At 39.1% G+C, this 24,154-nt stretch overlaps 1 protein-coding gene and 1 long non-coding RNA gene across 3 annotated transcripts in view; one reads left to right on the forward strand and one right to left on the reverse strand.

Moving 5' to 3' along the window:
• The window catches only part of LOC128628273 (uncharacterized), a 54,107-nt gene extending 38,505 nt beyond the window's left edge, over nt 1–15,602 (reverse strand). For both annotated transcript variants that reach the window (XR_008392590.1, XR_008392589.1), the window contains exon 1: nt 15,460–15,602. This is a non-coding gene — a long non-coding RNA (uncharacterized LOC128628273). The remainder of the gene's footprint in view (nt 1–15,459) is intronic.
• PCSK2 (proprotein convertase subtilisin/kexin type 2) overlaps nt 1–24,154 on the forward strand; it is a 371,029-nt gene that overhangs the window by 285,814 nt on the left and 61,061 nt on the right. The window contains exons 6-7 of the mRNA XM_053670931.1: nt 2,591–2,667; nt 18,205–18,293. Coding sequence (XP_053526906.1) covers nt 2,591–2,667; nt 18,205–18,293 — 166 coding nt within the window. The remainder of the gene's footprint in view (nt 1–2,590; nt 2,668–18,204; nt 18,294–24,154) is intronic.

Below are 24,154 nucleotides of genomic sequence, written 5' to 3' on the forward strand. Positions count from 1 at the left end.
AAAGAAAGGACTTCCTGTTACCGAACAAGAGGTCCCGGGGTGGGGAATGGAGGGGCAATACAATATTTGGCCCACCTAGGGATGCCAAATATTGCTACACAACAGGGGCCCCTCCCAAGGACATAATATTAAAATCTACTGGGCTTTTCTGTCTGCTGCCAATTGGAAAGACATCTCCCAATGTCAGAGATTTGTGAAAAGGAAACAAAATGTTTATTTACTGCTATTCGGGCCTAATGCTTCCCTTAAATATCAAAGTCCTTTAGGGTATACACCTACACCCACACAGCTCCCTTCTCCCACTGTCTCAACTTTGGGTACCGTAAATCAGGAAAAGAGCACACATCCCTTTTTCAGGCCACTGGCACCGTCAGCTGTGTCACTGTGCAGGATCTTGAGTTAATCCAAAGTACTGTGGTACCCTCTCATGGTCCACTGGCAAGAGTTCTTTGTACCCAGTTCCAGTCAAAGTCTCTCCTGCTTTTCAGGCCACGCGGCCAAAGGAAGCATCTCAAAGCCACATGGGCCTCTTCTACCAAAGTTGCAGGGGTTCTCACTCCACCAAAAGCATGTGGCTTTCTTCTTCACCTGGCTGCAGGGATCTCCATTCTGGCAAAGCTGCGTGGTTTTTCCCTTTCACCTGGGAAAGAGGGGGTCCACACCCTGCCAAAACCACGTGGCTCCCTCTTTCACCTCACCAAGAAGGGGTCCTCACTCTGCTGAAACCACGTGGCTCTCTCCTCACCTGGGCAGTTATCCCCTCATGTCTTGGAGCCCATCCTCTCCAAGCTCTCACACAGGCACTCTCACTCAGGGGTGCAGCCCCTAGTTTCATCTTGGGTCCAAGCCACTTTCTTCTCCCTGGCTCAATACTTGGCCACAGCTATTTAACATATCTATGAAGCCTGTTAAGGGTTATAGATATGTTAAATGACCATTCTAGAGGTTAGCTGCTAAACTGTTGCTATGCAAAACAGCTCTCAATGGCCCTGCTTCATTTGTCCCTTCCTCCTGGGGCGGGGGTGGGGGGGAGGGAGGGTGGTGAGGACATCTTATATGTCTCTCCAATATTCCTATACACTTTGAATTCTGGACACCATTCCAAATCCTTTTTTGGGCCCCCCCCCCTTGGCTGCACCCTGTATCATTCCTACCCTTTGCAACAGCATGGAACTGGAAAGCATTATGCTGAGTGAAATAAGCCAAGCAGTGAAAGACAAATACCATATGATCTCACCTTTAACAGGAACCTAAACAAGAATTTAAATTTCTAACAGAATACTGTAGGGTTTAAGAGTACCCACAGTTTGCAATTACATATTTATTTGTTCAATCTTGATTGACATCTGCCCCCCAGCTGGGCTATAAGTTACCCGAGAGCAGAGATATCACCACTTAATCCCCATACTTGGAAAAGTCCCTGCATATATTAGACTCTTAATGATGTGCTTTTGAAAAGTGTTTCTGCTGTAACCTTATAACAGCTCATGTAGTCCCTTTCGACACAACTGATGCAGACACCGGTTCCCCAGTGTCCGCGTCATTATGGATGAAATGAGACATTCACGCGGACTACCCAGTCCTATAGAGGAAAAGGGACAGCATGGCTTTTCTCTCAAGTGGAGCAAAAGCCTCCACCCTTGCTCCAATGAGCTTTTATTGTCTTAGTCGGCACAGTACCTGAAAATCCTCATTAGCTGTGCACAGATTCACTTTAGTTGGTTACCTTACACAGAAAACAAAGGAGAGGATGCCATCACATCACAGAAGAGGGATATTAGCAAATCAACAGGCAAAAGTGGTTGAACCAATTACACTTGTCCTTGGAAAGTTTAGCATGTTTTTTAGGAAGTTACTCTGCAGTAAATGTTGGCCACAAACCCAGGTGAGGGAGTTTTTAGCAAAAAGCAACGTTCAAAGCGGCCCAGGTACATAGCAGGCCTGATCCACCATGGGAGAACCTATCTGTGGGCGTGGGTCCTGTGCATCTCCCAGTGGGAGCTGGGCTCAGGCCACACAGAACAGTCTTCTACAACAACAGTAAATTGAGTAAGTAAATGAGTCTGATAATGCAGTCACTATTAGGAACATAAGCAGGGGTTTAACTCCCATAAGTATAAAGAAAATAAGTCTTACATCAGTCTAATGCAGGGAGCTGGGAATGAGTCTTCTTCATGAAGCAAGAAAAGTCTAGAGGCTATCTCATTTGTTACATGAGAACTAAAACATTTTGGCCATTAGTTCAAAGAAGCTGAACTTAAACCCTGGATTCCAGGTGAATCCCATTTATCCACAAGGGTTAACAACTTAAAATGGAGACCCTCCTGGAGAGAGTAGTACTCAAATTTGCTTACTCTGAGGTCCTGAAATAGAATGGGATTAGGAAACCTCAAAATGGGGGGTAAGGGGTGGGGGGAACCTCCAAGGACACACTTCAGCTCTCTCACCATTCGCAAGTGCTAGACCAGCACAGAACATTAAGCCAGCACAGCAGAAAGACTATAAATGTGAAATACCCATGTCTTGCAGCATTTTTTCTTGTCTGTGCCTCTGGCTTTACTGACCCAGTGACACCCCTTGTGTTTTTCAGAATGCCGAAGCAAGTTATGACTTCAGTAGCAACGACCCCTATCCCTACCCTCGATACACAGATGACTGGTTTAACAGGTAAACTGGGCCTAATGAGGTGTCTTTGACTTTAGGTTTGGGGGTTTATTTTGCTTTTTTTTGTTTTTAAGTCTCAAAAAACACAAGCAAAATCATCTCAATAGTTCACTAAATTGTACTATGACTTCCTATTTGTGGCTTCATTCTCTAAATTCTTGAACTTTTTAAAATATTTTAGTGCTCCTCCAGAATTATCTGCTAACAAATTGTTCTGTTGAATGAGAAACTATTTGCCACTGTATTAAAAAGAGAAGGAAATAGAAGTAATAAGAAAGCCTTTTGCAACCTACCACAAAGTGCTTTAAAACATGCTGATTTTATCTGATCGGTGGAAATGGTTGCAGAGAATATTTTTGGCCCCATGAGTCTATGTATGTATGTTTTTGAAGAGCATTTCTGCTATAATATCATGAAGTTCATGTAGTCCCTTTCAATAAAACCATAACTTCAACTGGCGGAGGTTTGAAGTATTGCTCAGCATCCAACTATGGAAAACTATTCAATAGTCTATCCATTTTCTTCAGCCTGTTTGGCTACTAAACATGTAAAAGCAGTCTCTTTCTTTCCCAAGTAACATTCTTGCCTAAATGGTTGATTACATGTAAGAAATATCAAGAAATAAAGATGTATGGCTTGCTGAGCCAAAGAATATTATATTTTATAAACTTAGTGCTTCCCTATTATCGGTGTTTCTATATAAAATTCATGAAACATGAACTTCTATTAATAGTATAAAAACATATTATGTGTACAGCACCTTACTCATTTCTTTTACTTCTTGTGACAAACTGACAGCACATAAAACAATGTTGTCATTCTCAGTTTAGTGATAAGGAAATAGATTTAAAAAAGATAAGTGACTTCTCTGGTCAAATAATTAGTATATATCAAAGCCATCATTTGAACCCAAGCTTTATAAATATCTCTAATTCCAAAGTATACCATTCTAAGTATCATTTTTATTATAAAAGACAGGAAGCATGATGACCAGACAGTGGCCAAGTAGCTTAGACTCTGTCCCTACAATTAAGTTGACCTGAGAAGGTCTAGGGTGCAGACAGGGCACACAGGTTAGAAATTTTGACAATTACAGAAAATGCATAAAAAATAAATTAAAAATACAATTCAAATTTGTAACACTTTTAAAAATTCATAGCCGCTGTCCAATAGCACCATTCACTTTCTATCAACTTTACGTACAGTTTTAAAATGATCATGCAGTGTTTGGAAGTATGTGCTTAGGGGGTAAGGATACATAAAAATGTCTAAGAACTTTTGACATGAAGTGTCTCCTTCCCTCATGACTTATAATCCTAAGTACTATAAGATGTCAAATAGATGTCACCCAGCCAGGGGTGAGCAGTAATTGGGAATGATGGTCTGGAACAGTGTGTTGAGCAGGACCATAAGGAAGTGCCTGGCTTCACTATGATTGGTTAGCCATTGTCCACTTGACCTCAGCAAGGACAGTAGTAACATGTATGCCAGTTACTTGACATCTCTCTGCAGCTAGTAGATGCTAAGTCAACTTTTGATGGAATGATTCAGGCACAAGAATGTAACTGACAGAATGATTTTCTCCCTTACCCATTTCCATAACCCAGCACAACCTTCCCCAAAGCAACTCTTTCTGTGTGGCATGATATATGAATATTCTTTTTTAAAAAAAGATAACTTCTATCTTAAATATTTTAATTTGTAATATGTTCTTGAAAGTACAGCTTTAAATTAACTAAAATCTTCTAGCTACAATGAATTATGGTCACTGTAATAAAATTTTTCATTGTCAGTGGTAAAAATTCTCAAGTGTCTAATTGCCTAAGACACAGTCATAGTGAGTCAGACAAACATGATCCTTACTTCCTAGGGAGCCAATGACTCAAGACACATTGTCTACGTTGACAATAAATGTGACTTTTTCCCTATGATCAAGTCATTTTCAAAGGTTCCCATTCATCATGACTTGTTGTTACAAAGACTAGATCATACCACAGTTTAAAGCATGGCCTCTCAAAACATCACTACTACTGTAAATAATTATAGGAGTATAGTGGGTCAAAGTTCAGGCCCACAGTTCTGGGAGGATTCATAGTCTGAAAGATTGAGTGTCCTGGAGATGATTCCTGCCTGGTACAAAGAAAATCAGAAAAAAAGCAGCCTTCCCACGAGTGTAGAATACATCTATTTAAAAAGTTCTGTGATAAAATATTTTGCCTAGTATTTTCTTCAATATAACTTAGGGTTTGGAGCAAGAGGGAAGATAAGATTGGCCATGTGTTCACTCTACTCATGTGTATCTTTGATATTTTCCATAATAAGAAGTAAATTGTAAAAGCATAGGACATAAAAAGAGTCAAAAACAGAACTGGGGCTTTAGTTTGGCATTTTTGAAACTGTTAGTTTTGTTGTGCAAGCTGCTGAAGATTTTACAATGTTATATGAGGAGCTAACAGATGCCAAAATCACCACAGGGCTAAGTGTAGCCAGAGGAGAAAACAAAAAAAAAAGCTAATGCCTTTTAAGGAGTGACTAGTTTTAAGGTACCCTTTCTGTATATTAATTCAATTAATTCTTATCATAATTCTCTGAAACAGATATTATCATTACTACCCCCATTTTGGAAACTAAAGTACAAAAAGATTAAGTTGTATGTAAGTTTACACAGCTAATAAGTAGTAGAGACAGGACTTGACACCAATGTTGAGGCCATCATATGCACTGCCTTATACTGAAAATGGTTTGGAGAGCAGCGAGAAAGGCAAAATTATCTCCAGATGAGGTAGTTGAGACTGTTTTCCTTGAGAAGGTGGCATTTAGTCTACAATTTTAATGAGGCAACAATAGATTTTTTAGACTTCCACCAAGATGGAGGCATAGGCAGATAAACTTTGCCTCCTTGCATAACCAAAAGGATGACAACAAATTAAAAAAAAAATAGAACTGCCTGAAAATCAAACTGTATGGAAGTCCAACAACAAAGGAGTTAAAGAAGAAACATCCAGACCAGTAGGAGGGGCAGAAACAGGCAGCCAGGATAGAAATTTTGGCGTGGCAAGGTGGCAGCTGAAGGACCGGGTGGTCCCACATTTGGGTGCAGATAAACCAGGAGGAACAACTGGGTAGTGAACAGACAATGGAACCCAGGGTCCAGCACTAAGAAATAAAACCTCAAAACCTCTGACTGAAAAAACCTGTGGTGGTTGAGGTGGCAGGAGAAAGTCTAAGCTTCACAGGAAAGTTCGTTGAAGAGACCCATAGGATCCTAGAACATACACAAGCTCACACACCTGGCAATCAGCACCAGAAGGGCCCAGTTTGTTTGTGGGTAGCAGCAAAAGTGACTGAAAGTCAGAGGAGAGCTGAGCAAGTGACATTGTTTCCTCTCATACTCCTTCCCCACATGCAGTGCCACAATGCAGTGATGTGGGTTGCCCTGCTCTGGGGAATACCTAAGGCTCTTTCTGCCCCTTACTACATAACAGGTGCACCCAGACAAAAAACTATGACCCAAATAGAAAGACAGATCAAAGCTCCAGAAAAAAATACAACTAAGTGATGAAGAGATAGCCAACCTCTCAGATGCACAGTTCAAAACAACGGTGATCAGGATGCTCAAAGAAATGGTCGGGTGTGGTTGCAAAATAGAGGAAGAAGTGAAGGTTATGAAAAGTGAAATAAATGAAAATGTACAAGGCACCAACATTGAAGGGAAGAAAACCAGGACTCAAATCAATGGTTTGGAGAAGAAGGAAAAATACACATTCAACCAGAACAGAATGGACAAACAAGAATTCAAAATGGGAGGTTAAGAATAGTAGAGGAAATGGAGAAGCCAAAGAACTTATATGTATGACCCAGGGACATAAACTAAGGTGGAGGAATGATGGTGGGACAGGGGATACAGGGCAGAGGGGAATAAAGGGGGAAAATGGGACAACTCTAATAGCATAATCAATAAAACATACATTTTTTAAATTAAAGTAATAGGTAGGATTGGTGGGTAGAGGCTGTTCTAAAGTGAGGGTAAAATTTAGGTATAGGAAGTAAGGCAGGAAGTGCAGACATGTTCACAAAGTGGCCTGGATAACTGGTCTGAGATTGAGAGAATGGTCATAGGGCAACATTCTAAGGAGACATCATGGAAGAGTGAGCATGAAAGGCTTGGACAGTTACTAGGAGAAAGAAGAAGAGATTCTGTGGTTGGGTAGCAAACTGGACCAGAAGCACAGACAAGGATCACCCTCCCACTGCACTCAAGGAATATTGTTCCCCAGAGGCTCCAGAAGCCTTTAGCTCAGCACTTGCCTTTGTCATGGTTCACTACCAATCCAGCATGAATGTCTGGACAGCTGTGCAACCACAAAGACATGCCATGTTCTCTTCTGGGCCTCATCTCTGTTCAGCAGACTTGGGGATCTTGATAAGGCTCATTTCACCATGATTCTGATAAAGGACTGACTGATGCTGACTGGCAATGGGCTTGCTGCTATTACTATTTCAGTCACACTGCCTGCCACAGAGGCCAGTAGGACTCAGAAGCAATAGCTGCACAGGAAAAGGTAGTAGCTCTCCATCACAGGGTTCTCAATGCTATGAAACGCACTACAGGGTGCTTTCTCAAGCAAGCAAATAAAATGTTTCCCTTGGTTGGGAAACCAAGTTCAAGAGCAGTGTGTCTCTCCTGAGATTTCCCAACATTCTAAACTATCATATCATCCCTTTTGTACTTACTTGTAAACTTTTTTCCTTCAAGTGTACATTTATTTAAAAACATATTTAAAAGTCCAGACCAAGAACTTCATGTAAAAGCAAACTTCATATATATAAAGAACTGCTTTTAGCAGATAAGTGTAGTAGAATTTCTGGCCTGGTATTTAATTTGCTTTTATGGGATTATTCCTTTATTTTTATTTTATTTAATTATTTTTCAAGTACAGTTTTCTTATTCCTTTTTAGGCAGAGCAAGTATATTTATTCTCCTGTGAACCATTTAATAATTGCAGCATCTTAGCTCTGGGGATGTATTTTAAACAGTTGAGAAATTTGCAACAGGAGTGTAATTTCCTCCTAGCCTGCAATCAGAGAAATATAGATGACCAAAAAAAATAATAATAATAGTAGTAATAACCTAAATTGCAAAAAGATAGAAAATACACATTTAATACACATTTAATGAGCATCAACAGTGTGCAAAACATATATAACTGATTTACTTTGAGGAAGCTACCATCCCATTTTTTTCCTTGCTACCACTCAACAAATATTGATTGGCTGGTGGATAGATGGATGGCATACCTTCTCAGCTATGCTGAGATGTCGAGTGGCCTTGACATCTGTCCATGTTAGAGCTGCCTGCTTCTCCCAAGGTTTGCAGCCCTTACTTTGTCAATAATCCTCCAGCATTGCTTGGTTTTAGGTCAATGTTCGGTGATGCACGGCAGATCTGTATCCCATCACTGTGCTGCTGTCCATAGAAGTCCCTCTTGCATAACATTTTTTTTTGACAAGCATTCACCATTAAAATGTCACCCCTGCCCTCAACAATGTTGATGGAGCATCACAGGGTGTAGCACACTTTATCTATTAAGCCCTAAAGAGTAAGAGATTCTAGATTAGATACAATTTGTGACGGCAAAAGTTTACTATAAATTCAGGAAGAGAGAAGACATTTATTACTCAGGCAACCAAAATGAGGGACAAGAGGAAGGAAAAATGGTTGATGAGGAACATTTAGTTCTATGTAAGCTCATTTGATTGATAGAAGTAGTTAAAGCCTTCAAATAATAAAGATTCTCAGTAATTAACTTTTTTCTTATTAAAAGTCATATTTCATTTTGAAGAACTCTCTGTGACAAGCCAAAGAAGAACATGTGAGAAAAATGGCTATCTCTGGTTAGCTATTTGCATACTGATGGAAACTGATACTTTACCCTGGTGACACTAAATGGTTTAGAAATAGACAAACGTCTTTCCCTTCTGTCTTTATAGATAATCCTGAAATTACTTCCTGGGTAATAAAATTCAAACTGCTTTCAAAGACCTAATCTAACTTTTTTCATGTGAGTTTTGAGAATACAGTAGTCCCCCCTTATCCACTGAGGATATATTCTAAGACCTCCAATGCAGGCCTGAAATCACAGGTAGTATTGAATTGTATCTATATTAGCTCTTATTGTATACTGACATACCTGTAATCAAGCACAATTTATAAATTAGACACGGCATAGAGATTAACACAATAACTAATAGGATACAATAATTATAATAGTATACCATAATAAAAGTTATGTGAATATGGCATTATTAAATGAAATAAGGGTTATTGAACACAAACATTGTGGCACCTTAACAGTCAGTCTGATGGCCAAGATGTTTATGCTGGACAAAAAGATAATCCACTTCCTGGGTGGGATGCAGCAGGACAGTGAGTGATATCAGAGTAGCATGCAATTTAAAACTTATAAATTGTTTTTACAGGAGTTTTCCATTTAATATTTTTGAACTGCAGTTGACCATGAGTAACTAAAAACATGGAAAGTGAACCCACAGATAAGGGGGTAATATTGTATCTCATAAGCCAATATTTGCTCAAAGTTTGCTGTTGCAATAAACCCTCCCTCTATTCAAACCAGAGCACAGTGAAATAAACAGAGTTTAATTTTGTTAGTTATTCTGAGTCATTGGGAAAAAATACAAAAATTTTTTTTTTATTTCTAGTCCCCTACCTGGATTAGACAAGTCATCATTATTTAAGGTTTTTCTTCAGCTAAAAGAAATAAATATAATACAGATTTGGGGTTATAGAAAGAATTATATCAGTTATAAAGAATGATCTGTATGTTGGCATAATCATTTCTACTTCATAAACTAATATTATGCATGGCACATAGGGGTGTTTTATGGTCCTCAGGTGGCAAAAATTATTTTCTTAACAGAGAAATAGATGGCAGATTATAATGGGCAAATGTTATGTTAATTACTTAGTATGGAATAAGTAATCCCTGAATCAGTTTCTCCTCTCTATAAAATGGGAGTAAAACAGCACCTTGAAGGGTTGTGTGAGGGACTGGAGACATATATACAGAGCACTTGGTACAGGGCATTGCACATAGAAGGCACTCCCAAAGGGCAATATATGATTCTGAAATTCATTGAAGGGATTTCTAAGGAGCTAATTCAAAGGAGCTCCAATTACACAGTAAATGAAAATTTATGGCAAAGAAGTTAATGGATGGCCCAGATACTCACTCATTTTTCTCAGTCATCCATTCTCTCATTTGAGCTTTTGACAGAAACTAGATAACAGTCAGCTCAAGGTTAAAGTTTATAGCAAGAGTCTGGTGCCTATGTATCTTCATCATTGATTGAAAGAGGAATTATATCCAAAGATAGTCTGTGTGTATGAAACTAACTTGATCTAACAGGGAAATTGAAAGCCTAGCATTTAGGCTCAGAAAGCTAGAGAGCCTCTTCACTTCTCTATAAACTACTGGGTAGTTGCCAACAAACCTGGGGTTTTCCCCAAAAGTGTCTGCACATCCTCACCTATTTAACCAGGACTCTTGAAACCCTAAAGTTTTACCCTGTAAAACTCATTGGGCACTAGCCAGCATACATGGTTGATGACGAACTAGCTGGGTAATCTCTCTGCATCTCAACTCCAATATAACTAACACTGAAGCATCTTTCAGCAAAGACATGACTTAAAAGACTGTAGCTGGCCACTGTGGAACTTTGGTCATCCAAGAATCTGTTGCCCTAAGGAGAGTGGAGACTAGATGCCCATGAACTTGGTCAAGTCTCCCACTGGCTTTCTAGATAAATCTGTGTTATTCCCAATATTTCTGTGAATCCAGAGCCCTAAAACACCATTATAAGCTGTGGCTGTGGAATATAGAAGTAAGGAGTCTATTAAAACAACCATAGAACCAAAGGCCACTGACAGAGACTTAACGGAAGGGAAAGAAAAAAGAAGAGGAAAAAATCTCCAACTCAAAATTAGCCTGCATACCAAAATTCAGAAATATCTGAAAAAAAAAACCATACTCAACAAAATAAAAAACAGGGCATGAATTTATACAGGTGAAATTAATTTTACGGAGAGTCTTTTAAAGACATTAAAATAAGTTATGTTTAAAACTCTCACAGAAACACCCAGAATAATGTTTGGCCAATATCTAAGCAACCTGTGACCCAGCCAAGTTGAAACATAAAATTAACCACTGTACTTTTTATCTGCACATTTGCTCAGAATGAATAACATCTGTTTAAAACAAAAAGTGATTTAGAAATGCAAGCAAAAATATACATGAATATGAAAAAGAACCAATTGCAATTGGAAAATACAGCCTCTGGAATAAAATCCCAATGAATGAGATAAAATGTAGCCTGGTTGCAGTTGAGTAAATAATTAATTAATTAAAGATAACACTGCCTACCAAAAACCTACAGCAAACATTATTCTTAATGCTGAAATTTTAATAGCATAGGGACAAATAAGAATACTGCCTCTCACCTCCTTTTTTAAAGTATGCCATATCTCATGGCCACTGAAATAATTAAAATCTAAGAAAAAGTATGTGAGAATGTTAAAGAAGAAATTATAAAACTTAGAAAACACATAAAAGAATTCCTAGATAAATAGAGTAACATACTAAGTTCATAAATTAAAAGATATAATAATATAAGGATATCAAGTTCATCTATTAATTCAATGCAATTTCAATTAAACTCAATAGCACTTCCTGTGAAATTAGAAAAAGTGATCCTGAAATTGATATAAAAAAGCAAAAGACCAAGAATAGATGAAGAAGCCAAGAGAGGAGAAGGAGGAAAAAGAATATGAAGAAGAAAGAAGGAGATCAACAACAACATTAAGTTGGGGAAACTTTGCCTACCAGATACCAAAACATTATAAAAACCATAATAAATATGAGAGCAGGGCTAACACATGGAGAAAATAAAAGGTCAAGAAAAAATAGAAAGCAGACGCCACCCCCTATCCCCATATACAAAGACATGACCAAGATGGCAATTAAAACAATGAGGAAAGGATGGTGCGATGATATTTAATAAATAAGGCTAGTTGTTCATATGGAAAAATAGGTGTCCACCTCACATTCTGAGCATAAATAAAATCCAGGATAATTAAGACCTAAATGTATAGAAATATTTTAGAATTAAAATGTAGAAAAACATCTTTATAATCCTAAGATAAGAATAAATTTTTAAACAAAACACTGAACCACAAGAAAAATGAAAATATTGATACACATGACTATATTAAAATTAAATATTTCTCTCCAAAAAAAGTCACAATAAATAAAGTTGAAATACAAGTCTCATACTAGGAGAAGATATGTGCAACAAGTTTTATTTTAAAAAAACAGGATTAAATGTCCAAAATATATAAAGAATGGCTACAAATCAAAGAGAAAAGATACTAGAAAAATGGACAGAAGTTATGCACAAGTGATTAATAGAACACCCAAGTGAGTTTACATATGAAAAGATAATCATCCTTCCTAGTAAAGAGGAAAATGCAAAATGAAACAAGCTACCATTTTACACCATTAGACTAGCAAAGATGGTAAATTTTGCTGATACTAAATGTTGACAAGGATGCTTGAGCAGGAGGTAGTATATATCCATAAATCTGTTTTCACCCTTATTTATTGGATTGACAAAAAAGTTTGTTTGAGTTTTTTTCCATAAAATAACTCTAGTAGCACTTAGTTGTCTTTAACTTTATTTGAAACAATTTTGTTATATTGAATTGTGACAGCTGTCATATCATTGTGCATTTTTTTTAAAAACTCATAAAAATTCATGAATTTTTGCACAGCCATTTTAATATTGAAGATGGAAGAAAACATGCAACATTTTTTCCATACTATGCTTTATTATTTCAAAAAAGGTAGAAATGCAAATGAAACACAAAAAATGATTTGTGTAGTGTATGGAGAAACTGCTGTGACTGATCAAATGTGTCAAAGTGAAGTGGATAGTGATCAAATAGAGACATTAATTGGGAGCAATGAACATTATATGACATGCGAGATAGCCAACATATTCAAAATATCTAAATCAATAAAGTTATTAGTGAAAATGAAACATGCATCTTTTATTTTACAGAAAAAAACATATGAACTTTTTGGTCAACCCAATACATACCTTCAGAGAAACCCTCCACATCAGCCCAAGGAAATAATATACAAGAATGTTTTCTTCAGATTATTTGTAATAGCATGAAAATTGCAAACAATCCAAATACTTTTAATTAGGAGTATGAATAAGTAAAGCAGCATATGTATAAGTGAACACATGGCACTAAAAACAAATTCATGAATAAACCTCAAAAATACAAATAAATGAAGCAAATTTTGAATAGATCATATACTATGAAACATTTATATAAAGTTTGAAAATGTATGTACATGCGGACCTGATTATAAGGTAATTGCATAAAAACATGCATGTGTGGCTGTTCCAGTTGTCAAACTCAGTGTAGTGGTCCAGGCTAAGGTATAATGCCTACAAGAAGGGCTTCAATGGTATCTCTCTATATTTAATTATTTTAAAAATATATAATGCCTTACCTAGGTGGCTCAGTTAATTGGAACATTGTCCCATACACCAAAGGGTTGCAGGTTCAATTTCTAATCAGGGAACATACCTAGGTTATAGGTTTGATCCTTGGATGGAGTGCTTATGGGAGGCACCCAATCAATGTTTCTCTTTCACATCAGTGTTTCTCTCTCTCCCTTCCTCTCTATCTAAAATTGATTTTAAAAAATATCCTCAGGTGAGGATTAAAATAAATAGATAAAATAAAAATAAAAATAAAATAAATATATATACCAATATAAAATACATGAGTGTGCTCTGTACTTACAGGTTCCTTTGGCATTGAGACTATCTAGGAAGCCTTGACTGGCCATGCACAGAATTATGTATGTTGCTTTACTCAAATTTCACCTACATAAATGTTAATCTCATTTAAAACATCCTTACAGAAACATCCAGAATAATGTTTGACCAAATATTTAAGCACCCCCCTGGCAGAGTCAAGTTACACATAAAATAAAACATCACACTTTTGTTTGCACATTTCTGATAGCCAGCAATATCTGATAGTCAGCAATATCTGATAGCCAGCAATTCTGACAGTCAAGGGTCAAGGTTAAGAGCAGGGGTTTAGAAGCAGCAAACTTGAATTTGAATTCTGGTTCTTCCTCCTAATGAGAAGTGACTTAATATCTCTATGCCTCAACTCCTTCTTCTTTAAAGTGGGAATAAGAGTTTGTTGTAAGGATTAAATAAAATAATGCATTCTAAACTCTCAGCACAGTGCTTAGCCCATAGTAGCTACCAATAAATGATACTTGTTATACTCATATTGCTCATTATATCTTATTCTATGACTCGAATGTAGCACATGTAGAAAAACATGTGTTTGGCTAGAAAGAATAAGTGGAATGAGCAATCACTCTAAAGGAAAGCTGGCAACATGGAGAGAATGTGTGTGCCTGCCCTCTCTCACTGAAGGTTCCCAGGGGCAGGGGTGAGACCTCAGATTTTTACTTGGATATCTCCACAGCAACTGCAGCTGTTTTGGAAGCCCCAGTGGTCATCATGACAGTCCAGGTTTTAACGCCATTACTCCACGGGTTAACCATGTGTTGTCCCTCCAGCCTTGTTTATCCATTGTATCAGTTATCTATTGCCAAATAATGCCACATAATAATCATACCAAACATAGTGGCTTAAAATAACAAGCATTAACAATTGCTCACAAGTCCGTAGCTCAGCTAGATAGCTCTGCTGATCTGGACCAGGATGGGCTTTGTGGCTGGGCTCACCCATGAGTCCATGTTCAGCTGGCAGGTTGGCCAGGGGCTCACTGGTTTAGGACAGCCTCTTTTACAAGTCTGAAGGATGATGTATCAGCTGAGGTGAGAGGCACAAGGGATTGCATGCCTTTTGTCATCTAATAGGCAATCCTGGACTTGTCCACATGGTACCTGAGCAGGGTTTCAGAGAAAGGGGAAGCTTGAGAAAGGCCTCTTGAGAACTAAGCTCATTTCTACCACATGCTTTTGGCCAAAACAAGTCTCAAGGCCAGCCTGATTCAAGGAAGAAAGAAATATGCTTCAGTCCTCATGGCAGAAGCAAGAAAATCACATTGCCAAGGACATGGACCCCAGAGAGTAATAGACTGGGGCCATTTGGGCAATGCAACACACCCATAACTCCTGTCACTTCCCTCCCATTGACCTTCATTAGAAGGAGGCCAATCAGGCAATCATATTTGTCCCTTACCTCCTACAGCTACGTCCATTTCTGACAGGTTTCATTATAGAGACAAAAGGGAGCTATTGAATGTTTTAAGAAAGCAAAAGGCCCACATGAAAATGTATTTGAAAAAATATTTTCCTGATATTCAGGGAGCAAACACATTTGCCTGAGACAATCAGGAAGGCAGGATTGAGGGGAAACCATTAGAAACAGTGAAACAAAGTTTACAAAGGCCCAGACATGTGAAAAGATGGTGTGGGGAACAAGTACAGGAAGCCTTCACTACTTGCCTATAATTAATTAATGTTTGCCTAATTTAGCAATGAAATGTTTCTTCCCATATGTTCCTCTGGAAAGTCCATGATATTCATCTCCCCACTTAAAGGCCAAAATCCAGAATACGGAAGGATTCAATGTCTTTCACTTGCTCAAGCCAGTGCATATGCATTTGTCCTCCAGCCACTAGGGAGCAGTTTTAGGGGGAGATGAACTTACCCCATAGGGGAGGGTAGTGTAGTGGTTCAGTAATTGAGTTCTGGTCTCAGATCTGACTCAGCCACCTTCTTGCTGTGCACCTTGGAGCCAGCAGCAACTCTAAGACTCAACTTTGACAGCTGTGAAACGAAGCAGTACCTACTGGTAGCCCTCCTGTGAAGATCAAAGCAGGTGAAGCAAGAAAAGCACTGAGCACAGTGCCTGTTAATGAATAACCACCCAGCAACTAGCAGATGGCTATTGGTCATTCTAGCTCCACATCTCATAGAGCAGGGTCCACACACACAAGGCTTCCATGAGTACCTCTGCATGCTCCACAGCTGTCGATGAAAGCATTGACTGGCCCGGGCAAGGCCTAAGTGCACATTGCACGTCTTAGAAGGGAGATCTTGACAGGGCTGATTATTAAATAATAAGGAAATTAGTGCTCAGTCAAATTAAACATGGCATTGATTTTTAAACTTTTATTAAAAATTAATTTTTTCAGTATGAGCCAAACAGCCAGCAAGTCACATTTAATTAGTACCCACTTTTAAAAAATATGTACATATATATAAAGCATATATATACACTTTGTATATGGTATGTATTTTATATAAGTATATATTTAAATAAATGACATGTGGTATATAGATAGTGTAAAGGTGTATATTACATATAAATCATATATAAATATATAAGAATATATTCATGAATGTATAAGTAGATATAGAATATATACTTAAATATGTATTTAAATAAAGTATATATTTAAGTATATATTTAAGTAAGTGTATACATTTAAAGTATATGTGAATCAATATAAAGGGGTATATATATATTATTTTATGTATATGGATACACGTGTGTGGTCTTGGGCTGTTTGTCAATACTTTAGTTATCAATTTCTTCAGCATCTGGAGTAAAAAGGCAGCAACCATTAAAGCCACATCCATGACACTCTCCTGTCAAGTTACACCCTAACTAAGCACCTTCTCGAGAACTCAAATGTGGTTTACAGAAAACTTAGACTAGTAGATAGTGGTTTGCTCAACACTGTAAGTTTTCATAGACCTTTCACCACAAGGGCCAACTTTTATAATAACTTTGGGGTTTATTTGAATACAATATACAGATTTTATTCTTGTTTCAAAGGGATCTTGGAACCCAGGACATAAGTAGTTTTGGGAGGCAGAATTTCCTCTTATTCACATGCAGAAAAAAATATGTGCCTGTGTAAAGGCTGGTGCAACAGCTTTGCTTGCCCTGAGAGGATGTTGCAAACACTCTGCTAGTCAATAATGCAGAAATCAGAACTGCCTAGGGCCCTGTGGCCAGTCAATCCCTGCACCCACATCTCCTTACTGTGCACCACAGCTTGAGCAGCAAGTGGAAAAGCCAGCCCTCCCCACACCGGCACTTTAGCGGGCTGAGCTCCCTGTTCTAGCATACTTGGTAATGGGACTGTTTCATCCCTTAGCTGCTTCATAGACCTTTAAAATGGACATGTCAGGGTCAGGACTGATAGTTTCAGATGACTTCCACATCTTGCTGTTTAGGACTAAAACAACATTTTGACTGAGTTAGAGTTTATGCTTGTTTCTGTTTTCTAGTGCCACTAACAAAGTATCCTAAAATTTAATGGCTTTAAAAAGAGCACACATTTATTTGCTCACAGTTCCATAACCTGGGCAAGGACAGCCCATCTCTTCCCAATAGCTGCTGAGTGGGGTGATCTGGCTGGACTGGAGGAGGAAGTTGTCGCACATATCAGGTGCCTCATCCAAAATGTTGGAACATTACAGATTGCTGGGCCTCTCTCTCCATGTGCTCTGTCCATTCGTGGGCTAGCTCAAGCTCCTCTATATGGTATCTGGCACCAGCTGATGGAAACAGAAGCTTCCAGGCCTCTTGAGAGGTGGTTCATCATCCCCCCACTGCATTTTATGGGTCAACCCAGTCACCAGACCAATTCAAGGACAGGGAAAATATACACAGGAGGTGAAGAACTATTTGGAACCCATGGTTTAATAGAAGAGAGAGCAGGCAAAAGGGAGAAAATTAATGGAATTACAGTGTCTGTTGCACAGAACATTTTAGAACATGAGCCCAGAAAAGGCCTTGCTCAGAATTATAAGGCCAGGCAAACCCCAGAAAGGCGATCTAATAAATGCCTGAGGTTCTTAATCTGATCAGCCTCCAAGGTTCTGTGGAACTATGCAAAATGTTGCCAACATATGCTTTTTTAATTCCTAGAGGAAATGGAAATTCATAGCACTCAATACATCTTCAAGGGAGCCTATGATCCAAAAAAGGTAAGGAAGCATTATCCCATCACTGACAGGCAGCAGGCATTACAACCCAATGGATGGGCCAGCCTTGAAATTAAGTACCAGCCCACAATTCTAGTGCTTCAAAAAAATCAGAACTCTTCCAACCAATACAAACCTGTTTTGTATAGTGTTGCTGTAAATGTGTTTTGTGCAGGAAAATACTTTAAATTTTAAAGTAAAGATCAAATTTCAAGGTTGAAATGTTCCAGGAAGCATCTTTTGGTAGAAACAAACCAAGGTCAAGAAGGCAGCTGAAGGGGGAGGAGAAAGAAAAGGGACACTGGGATACACAGACGGAAAATCAGGTGGGCCAGTGCTGGCTTCAGGCTAACTGAGCCATTGCAAAGAACCAAATTGCTTCTAGTTGATAGAATTTAAGGAACCTCCTCCAGAGTCTTTTGAAACTATATCTAACTTGACTTTGTCTCCGCAGTCATGGGACCCGATGTGCGGGGGAAGTTTCTGCTGCAGCCAACAACAATATCTGTGGGGTCGGAGTGGCATACAACTCCAAGGTTGCAGGTAAGCTGTACCCTGCCAAACAGCAGGCTCCGGGCTGGCCAGGGCCTGGCAAAAACTCCCATTCCCTCAAGAGATCTGGGACTCATAGATTTAACAAGAGTGAAAAAAAATTTTATTTTAACCTATATGACAATATTAATAAACTTTTAATTTTTATGTAAGCATAACATACAGAAAAGTGCACAGATCACAAACATATAGCTCAGTGAACATTTACAACCTGGCCAAAAAACAAAATATTAGCAGTCCCCCAAAAGCCTTCCTTGTGTCCCCTCCCAGTTACTACCAGTACACATAAGAATAAAGACAATCTTGATTTCTAACAGCAGACTTTGCTTATTGCCAGCTTTTAAACTTTATATAAATGGAATTGTTTTTTTCGTACTCTTTCATAGCAATATCAAAAACATTTCAGTAAGACTCAAAGACTGTAGACAATGAGGACATGTGTATCAATTGTTACAATGTGCTCAGAATCTTCAAAATGGTTTCATGTTCATTGTGTTTTGTACAATGCATCTCAACTTTAAGGAAATATATTCTACCTAGAACTTTTTTACTAAGTTCCACAAGAGGGATATTCAACAATTTCATCTTTTACAGAAGGCTTTGGAAATGAGAATGGCAAGACGCTAGAAATTTAGAAACCCAAATCTGTGCCATCCCAAATAAGAGAAGGAGAGAAAGGATGAAAGAGCAGGGTTCATAATCTTTCAACAAGATGCTGGAGAATGGAGTGACTCCTGGCTCATTCTGAGTTTAGCATCAAATTGGTTCTTAATTTACTTAGGCTGACTCACCCAACCTTATTTCTCCTTTTTTACAACTGCCTTGATATTTTTCCTGGTGACTTAATGGGACCATAAACATACTTTGTGCTGACACTTGCATTTCTAGGGACCTAAATAAAGCAAAAGCAACTTATACAAACCTACCATTAACCTCTTTAAACACTTGCTAAGAAGCTTGCCTGAGCTAGGTGCTGAATTTCCCAAAAGAATACATCTGGAAGGTTTGAAATGTAAACAGAGGAGGCTTTGTCCCTCCAGTTTCAGTTCTCTTCACTCTGTGTGCATCCAAAATGCTGGCATTAAAATGTCAGAAGCCATTATGAGATCCGGGAAAGAATATCACCCAATTAATATTTTATGAGCTAGGTTTGTACCTCGGGTGGTAGCTGAGGGAAGGTATGTTCTCTATTCAAAAGACAGAACTGCAGGCAATTGAAAAAGTCAAACCTGACTTTCTCATTCACAATGACTGTCTTCAAATTAGTTTTTTTTTAAGATTTTATTTATTTATCTTTAGAGGAGAAGGGAAGGAGAGAGGCAGAGACATATCAATGTATGGTTTCCTCTCATGTGTCCCGTGCTGGGAACTGGCCTGCAACCGAGGCATGTGCCCTGACTGGGAATCAAACCGAGATACTCTGGTTTGCAGGCCCACGTTCAATCCACTGAGCTACACCAGCCAAGTTCAAATTAGTTTTGAAAGCTCTGTACACCCAAAGTAACTGGTTTTTTGAACAACGGATTCTTAAAACTACTGCCTGCAAAAATTAAGAGTTAGAGCAGGTCGAGTTGTTTTGGAGGTTTATTGTAGTTCCTTTCCTCATCTGCTTCTTCTATTTTTTCTCTATTATCTGAACTCTGAAAACAGCTGAGCTGCTTATCAAAGGTACATAGTTATCCTGTTCTCTTCATCTGAATTTCCTAAAGCAAAGCCAGAGACAACAACTGAGGTATATAAGGGAGGAAGAAATTTTTCTCTACCCTTCTAGGTTCAACTGGCTAGTCTAAGAATAAAATTGACATGACACATTAACAAGAGAAAATAATCAAATTTAACTGTGTACATGTGTATAGGGGTTCCATAAGAATATGGGGCCCAAGAACAGATAGGGCAGTTGAGGCTCATAGGCCATCCTGAGCTAAGGAGAAAGGGGTAGTATTTGGGGACTTTGAAGCAGAGGAAGGCAATACATAAGGAAGTGGAAAGGTGCATGTTTGGTAAACAGATGTTTGCTGGTACATGCAGAGACAGTGGGAGACAGACCAACTCTGATCACTAGGCCCCGCCATACCTAGTTCACATATACTATGGTTATCTAGGAGGATAACTCCCTTCCAGGAACAGGCCCTCTATCTAAATTCTTTTGGGTAATAAGAGGGAAGGTCAAAGGTTCTTCTTGAGTCCTTTGTTTCTTAAAAAATAAAATAATCCTCACCCCAGAGAGACACATTTTCGGATGGCAAATTTTGCTTACCTACAGGCGCAAGGAGTTTATTTGGAAGACAATCCCAGGAAGCCAGAGAGAGGGAAAGGTAGCAAAGGGAAGGAAGCAGCAGTGTATATAGGTGAGCTGGTTGCTCCCATAGACAACTGGAGACTTTATTGACTATGGGATTACCCCTCAAGATTACTGCTTCCAAGGTGAGGAGGCTGTCCCTCATTGGTAGGGAAGGCTCCTGAGACGTGAATACCCTTGCCTACCCAGACTGCCAGCTCAGTGAGCTGAGAACTCCTAAGGCAGAGAGCACAGCCCCAGGCAAAGATTCAGACGAGGGCAGCAGATCCAGGCAGAGTACAACAGCCTCTGCCTCGCCTGCTAACTAACCCTCATCCCACAGGCAGGTGAATGCAGCCTGGTATCTCAAAGATGCAACCCGTGCTCTCTGAAACTTTCCAGAAACCAAGACCAGAGTTGGTGGGAGGCATGCCTGGCCACACAAAGATTTTCAGCCAAGCAGCTACCTTTCTCCCCTTTCCACTCCCTAAACCCCAGCTTTGCTCCTCTGCAACCATTCATGCTGCCTCTACTTCCTGGTGCTCAAGGGCCGGAAGCTCTATACCCTGTCCTGTGTCCTTTAGGTTAGGACATCCAGTGTTCTCTAGGCTTCCCCAGAGGAGCTAAAGGGAATCGTCATGAGGAAGCACTGAAGCATTACTCAACAAAAGCAGAATTTTAGATTCCTCCACCTTACATATTTAGGGAGAACATTTTGTTCATTTTGGTTGGCGATTACAAAAGTAGGCTGTTTTTTATACTAAAAAAGCATACTCAACCAGAAAATCTTTCCTTTCTGAGTTGGAGATGTGTGGAGTGCCACCTGGTGGCCTACTAAGATCCTGCTAGCCTCGGGCCCTGTCAAGGTGTTCAGTATACAGGTTGGGGACACACTGGCAGCAATGTGGCTCCAGTGTCTGGGTATCTTCATCCTCTCTTCAAGAAACGACTAAGATTATAGTGCTGTAGAATCTTAGTCCAGAAATCAAAAGGAAACGGAGACGAGATTACAAAATAAGTCCTGCTTATTTCCCCATTGAGGTTCTTGTCTTTCTCTTACTGATTTGCAAGCATTCAAGGTATATCCTAGATATTAGTCCCTGCTCAGTTTTTTTAATAAATTATTTTTTAAAGATTTTATTCATTTATCTTTAGAGGGGAAGGGAAGGAAAGAAGAAGAGAAACATCAATATATGGTTGCCTCTCGTGTGTCCCCTGCTGGGAACTGGCCTGCAACCCAGGCGTGTGCCCTGAACTGGGAATCGATTTGTGATACTCTGGTTCTCAGGCCTGCGCTCAGTCCACTAAGCTACACCAGCCAGGGCCCTGCTCAGTTTTAATCAATGCAAATATCTTCTCCCAAACTTTTACATGAGGTCATTAGTCCAACTGGACTCTACCTTTGTACATTGTGCTAACTGGGAGTCCAGTTTTATTTTTTTCCAAATAGTGAGTCAGTGTTTCCACTATTTAATAATCCAACCTGTCTCTCTGATTTGTGGTGTCATCTCCATTGGTACTAAGTTCCCATTCATACATGGTTAGTCTCTGGGTACATATAATTTAAATAAAGCCTCCTAGCAGCTGTAAACTAGAAAGTGTTAGCCACACTCCTTCTACTACTGACTTTGTATATGCTTTTCTCTCTGCCTAGAATACTTCACTCCTATACTATACCAGGTCACCTTCTTTTCATCCTTCAGCTCTCAGGTCCCCATTGTTTTCTCCACCATCACCTCCCAAACTACCTTCCTCATCTACACCTGAGAAAGCCTGAATTTTCCCACCCCAACAATAACTACTTTTGGTTACCGCACATTCTTATTATTGTATGTTATTACATATATAAATACCTTTCTCCTCAGGCAGATGACAGTCTCCATGAGGACAGGGGCTGTGTCTGTTTTCTCTCACACCTCAGAATTAGCACAGGGTCTGCACATAGTGGGTGCTCAAACCCTACTTCCTGAACAGCAGAAAGCAAGGACAGAATAAAGAGAAGGAAGGGCCAATGAAAAAGCCCATTTTAAGTAGTAGAAATTTATTGTTGAATGGAAGAATGGGTGCATAACTGGAGTTGAGAGATTAATGGTATAACACTCTAAGGATTCAAAGCTGATGCAGGTTCTATCTGGGAAGCCAAAGTATTTTCTTTTCCACCAGCACCATCTTACCTCTGTTCCTTTATTCCACTCAGATTAGCAGTTCCAACTAGATCTGGACCTCAGTCTTAGGTGTCTACCATGGGCCCAGTCCTGTGTGGTTGGTAGAATACAGCAGTGAGCCTGCAGACAAGACACCTACCCTCACGCAGCTGACAGACTAAGAGAAGACTCTGACAATGAACAAATACACACACACAATAATAAAGATAGTCATTGCTGGTAGAGACAAAGCAAAGCCAAGTGGCAGAGAGTAACTGAGGCATGGCACAGCACTTGAGGGTGGGCTCTACAGCATCATCCCTGGGATTCTGTAGAGCTTCTCAAAACAGACCCAGGGTTCAGCTGGCCCAGATGGGATCGGCCTAACCTCCCTTCCTTTTTTAGCCACAGTGAACAGATTTACATATTGAGCTTCAGGATGAGATCTCCCTTGACCAAAGATTCTGAAGAGTTTGAAAATCACAGTTAAAATAACCTGGGATTTCACAACCAGCAATGAACTGCTTCCACATATTTAGGTTAACACACTTTTTACATGTTTTAAAATAAACCAGTAAAAATCACCCATTAGCACAATAATTAATGTTTTCATATCCTCAATTAGCATGAATTTGCTCCTTAGCCTACTGATTAATATCTGTTAGTACTAAACGTGGCAAATAGAGATACTGAGGTTTGTGGGCAGATGTAGCATTTCTGGTGTCAGGTACAAGCTCATCTTTTGTAACAGTGGTACAGGCAGAACAGATTTAGCTCAAATCCTCTGGACCATGATCCCCTAGAGCAGCAATTTTCAAACTTTTCCATCTGATGGCACATATAAACTAATTACTAAAATTCCACGGCATGGACATATATGCACTTTGCTGATCTGATGAAAAAATAAGTATAATTTTTATTGATTTACCAAAAACAATAATAACAGTAATTATCTACCCTTTTTGCTGCAAAGTGACTTTTTAAAAAATCAAGTACCTATACTTGTATATAAGGATTTCTGGTACCAAGAATTAACCAATCAGATGCATACTTATGCAATGTGACTAATAAGATCCTACTCTATTACATGACCTACATATTTATAGTTCAAGACAGAGCATTTACAGCGGATGGCTATTTTGTTGTTGTTGTTATTATTATTATTGTTGTTGGCTTTTGTCATCTTTTTATTTGTCAGTCTAAGGAAAAAGAGGTCAATGTCCTTGGCTAAATAATCAGGTATTGCATGTTTTTAAGATCCTTGCAGCACACTGGTTGAAAATCGCTGCCCTAGAGGCCAGCAGCAGTGCAAATTGTGCAGATAGACATGAGGCTCAGAACCTAAAAGAATATAGGGGGTAGATGCATGGCCACCACTGGTCATTAATTTGGTGATCAGGCCTCGGGGTTGCGGGTATAGGGAAATAGAT

Source organism: Artibeus jamaicensis, unplaced genomic scaffold, assembly GCF_021234435.1.
Source record: "Artibeus jamaicensis isolate MK-2021 breed Jamaican fruit bat unplaced genomic scaffold, CSHL_Jam_final contig_65, whole genome shotgun sequence".
Taxonomy (NCBI): Eukaryota; Metazoa; Chordata; class Mammalia; order Chiroptera; family Phyllostomidae; genus Artibeus; species Artibeus jamaicensis.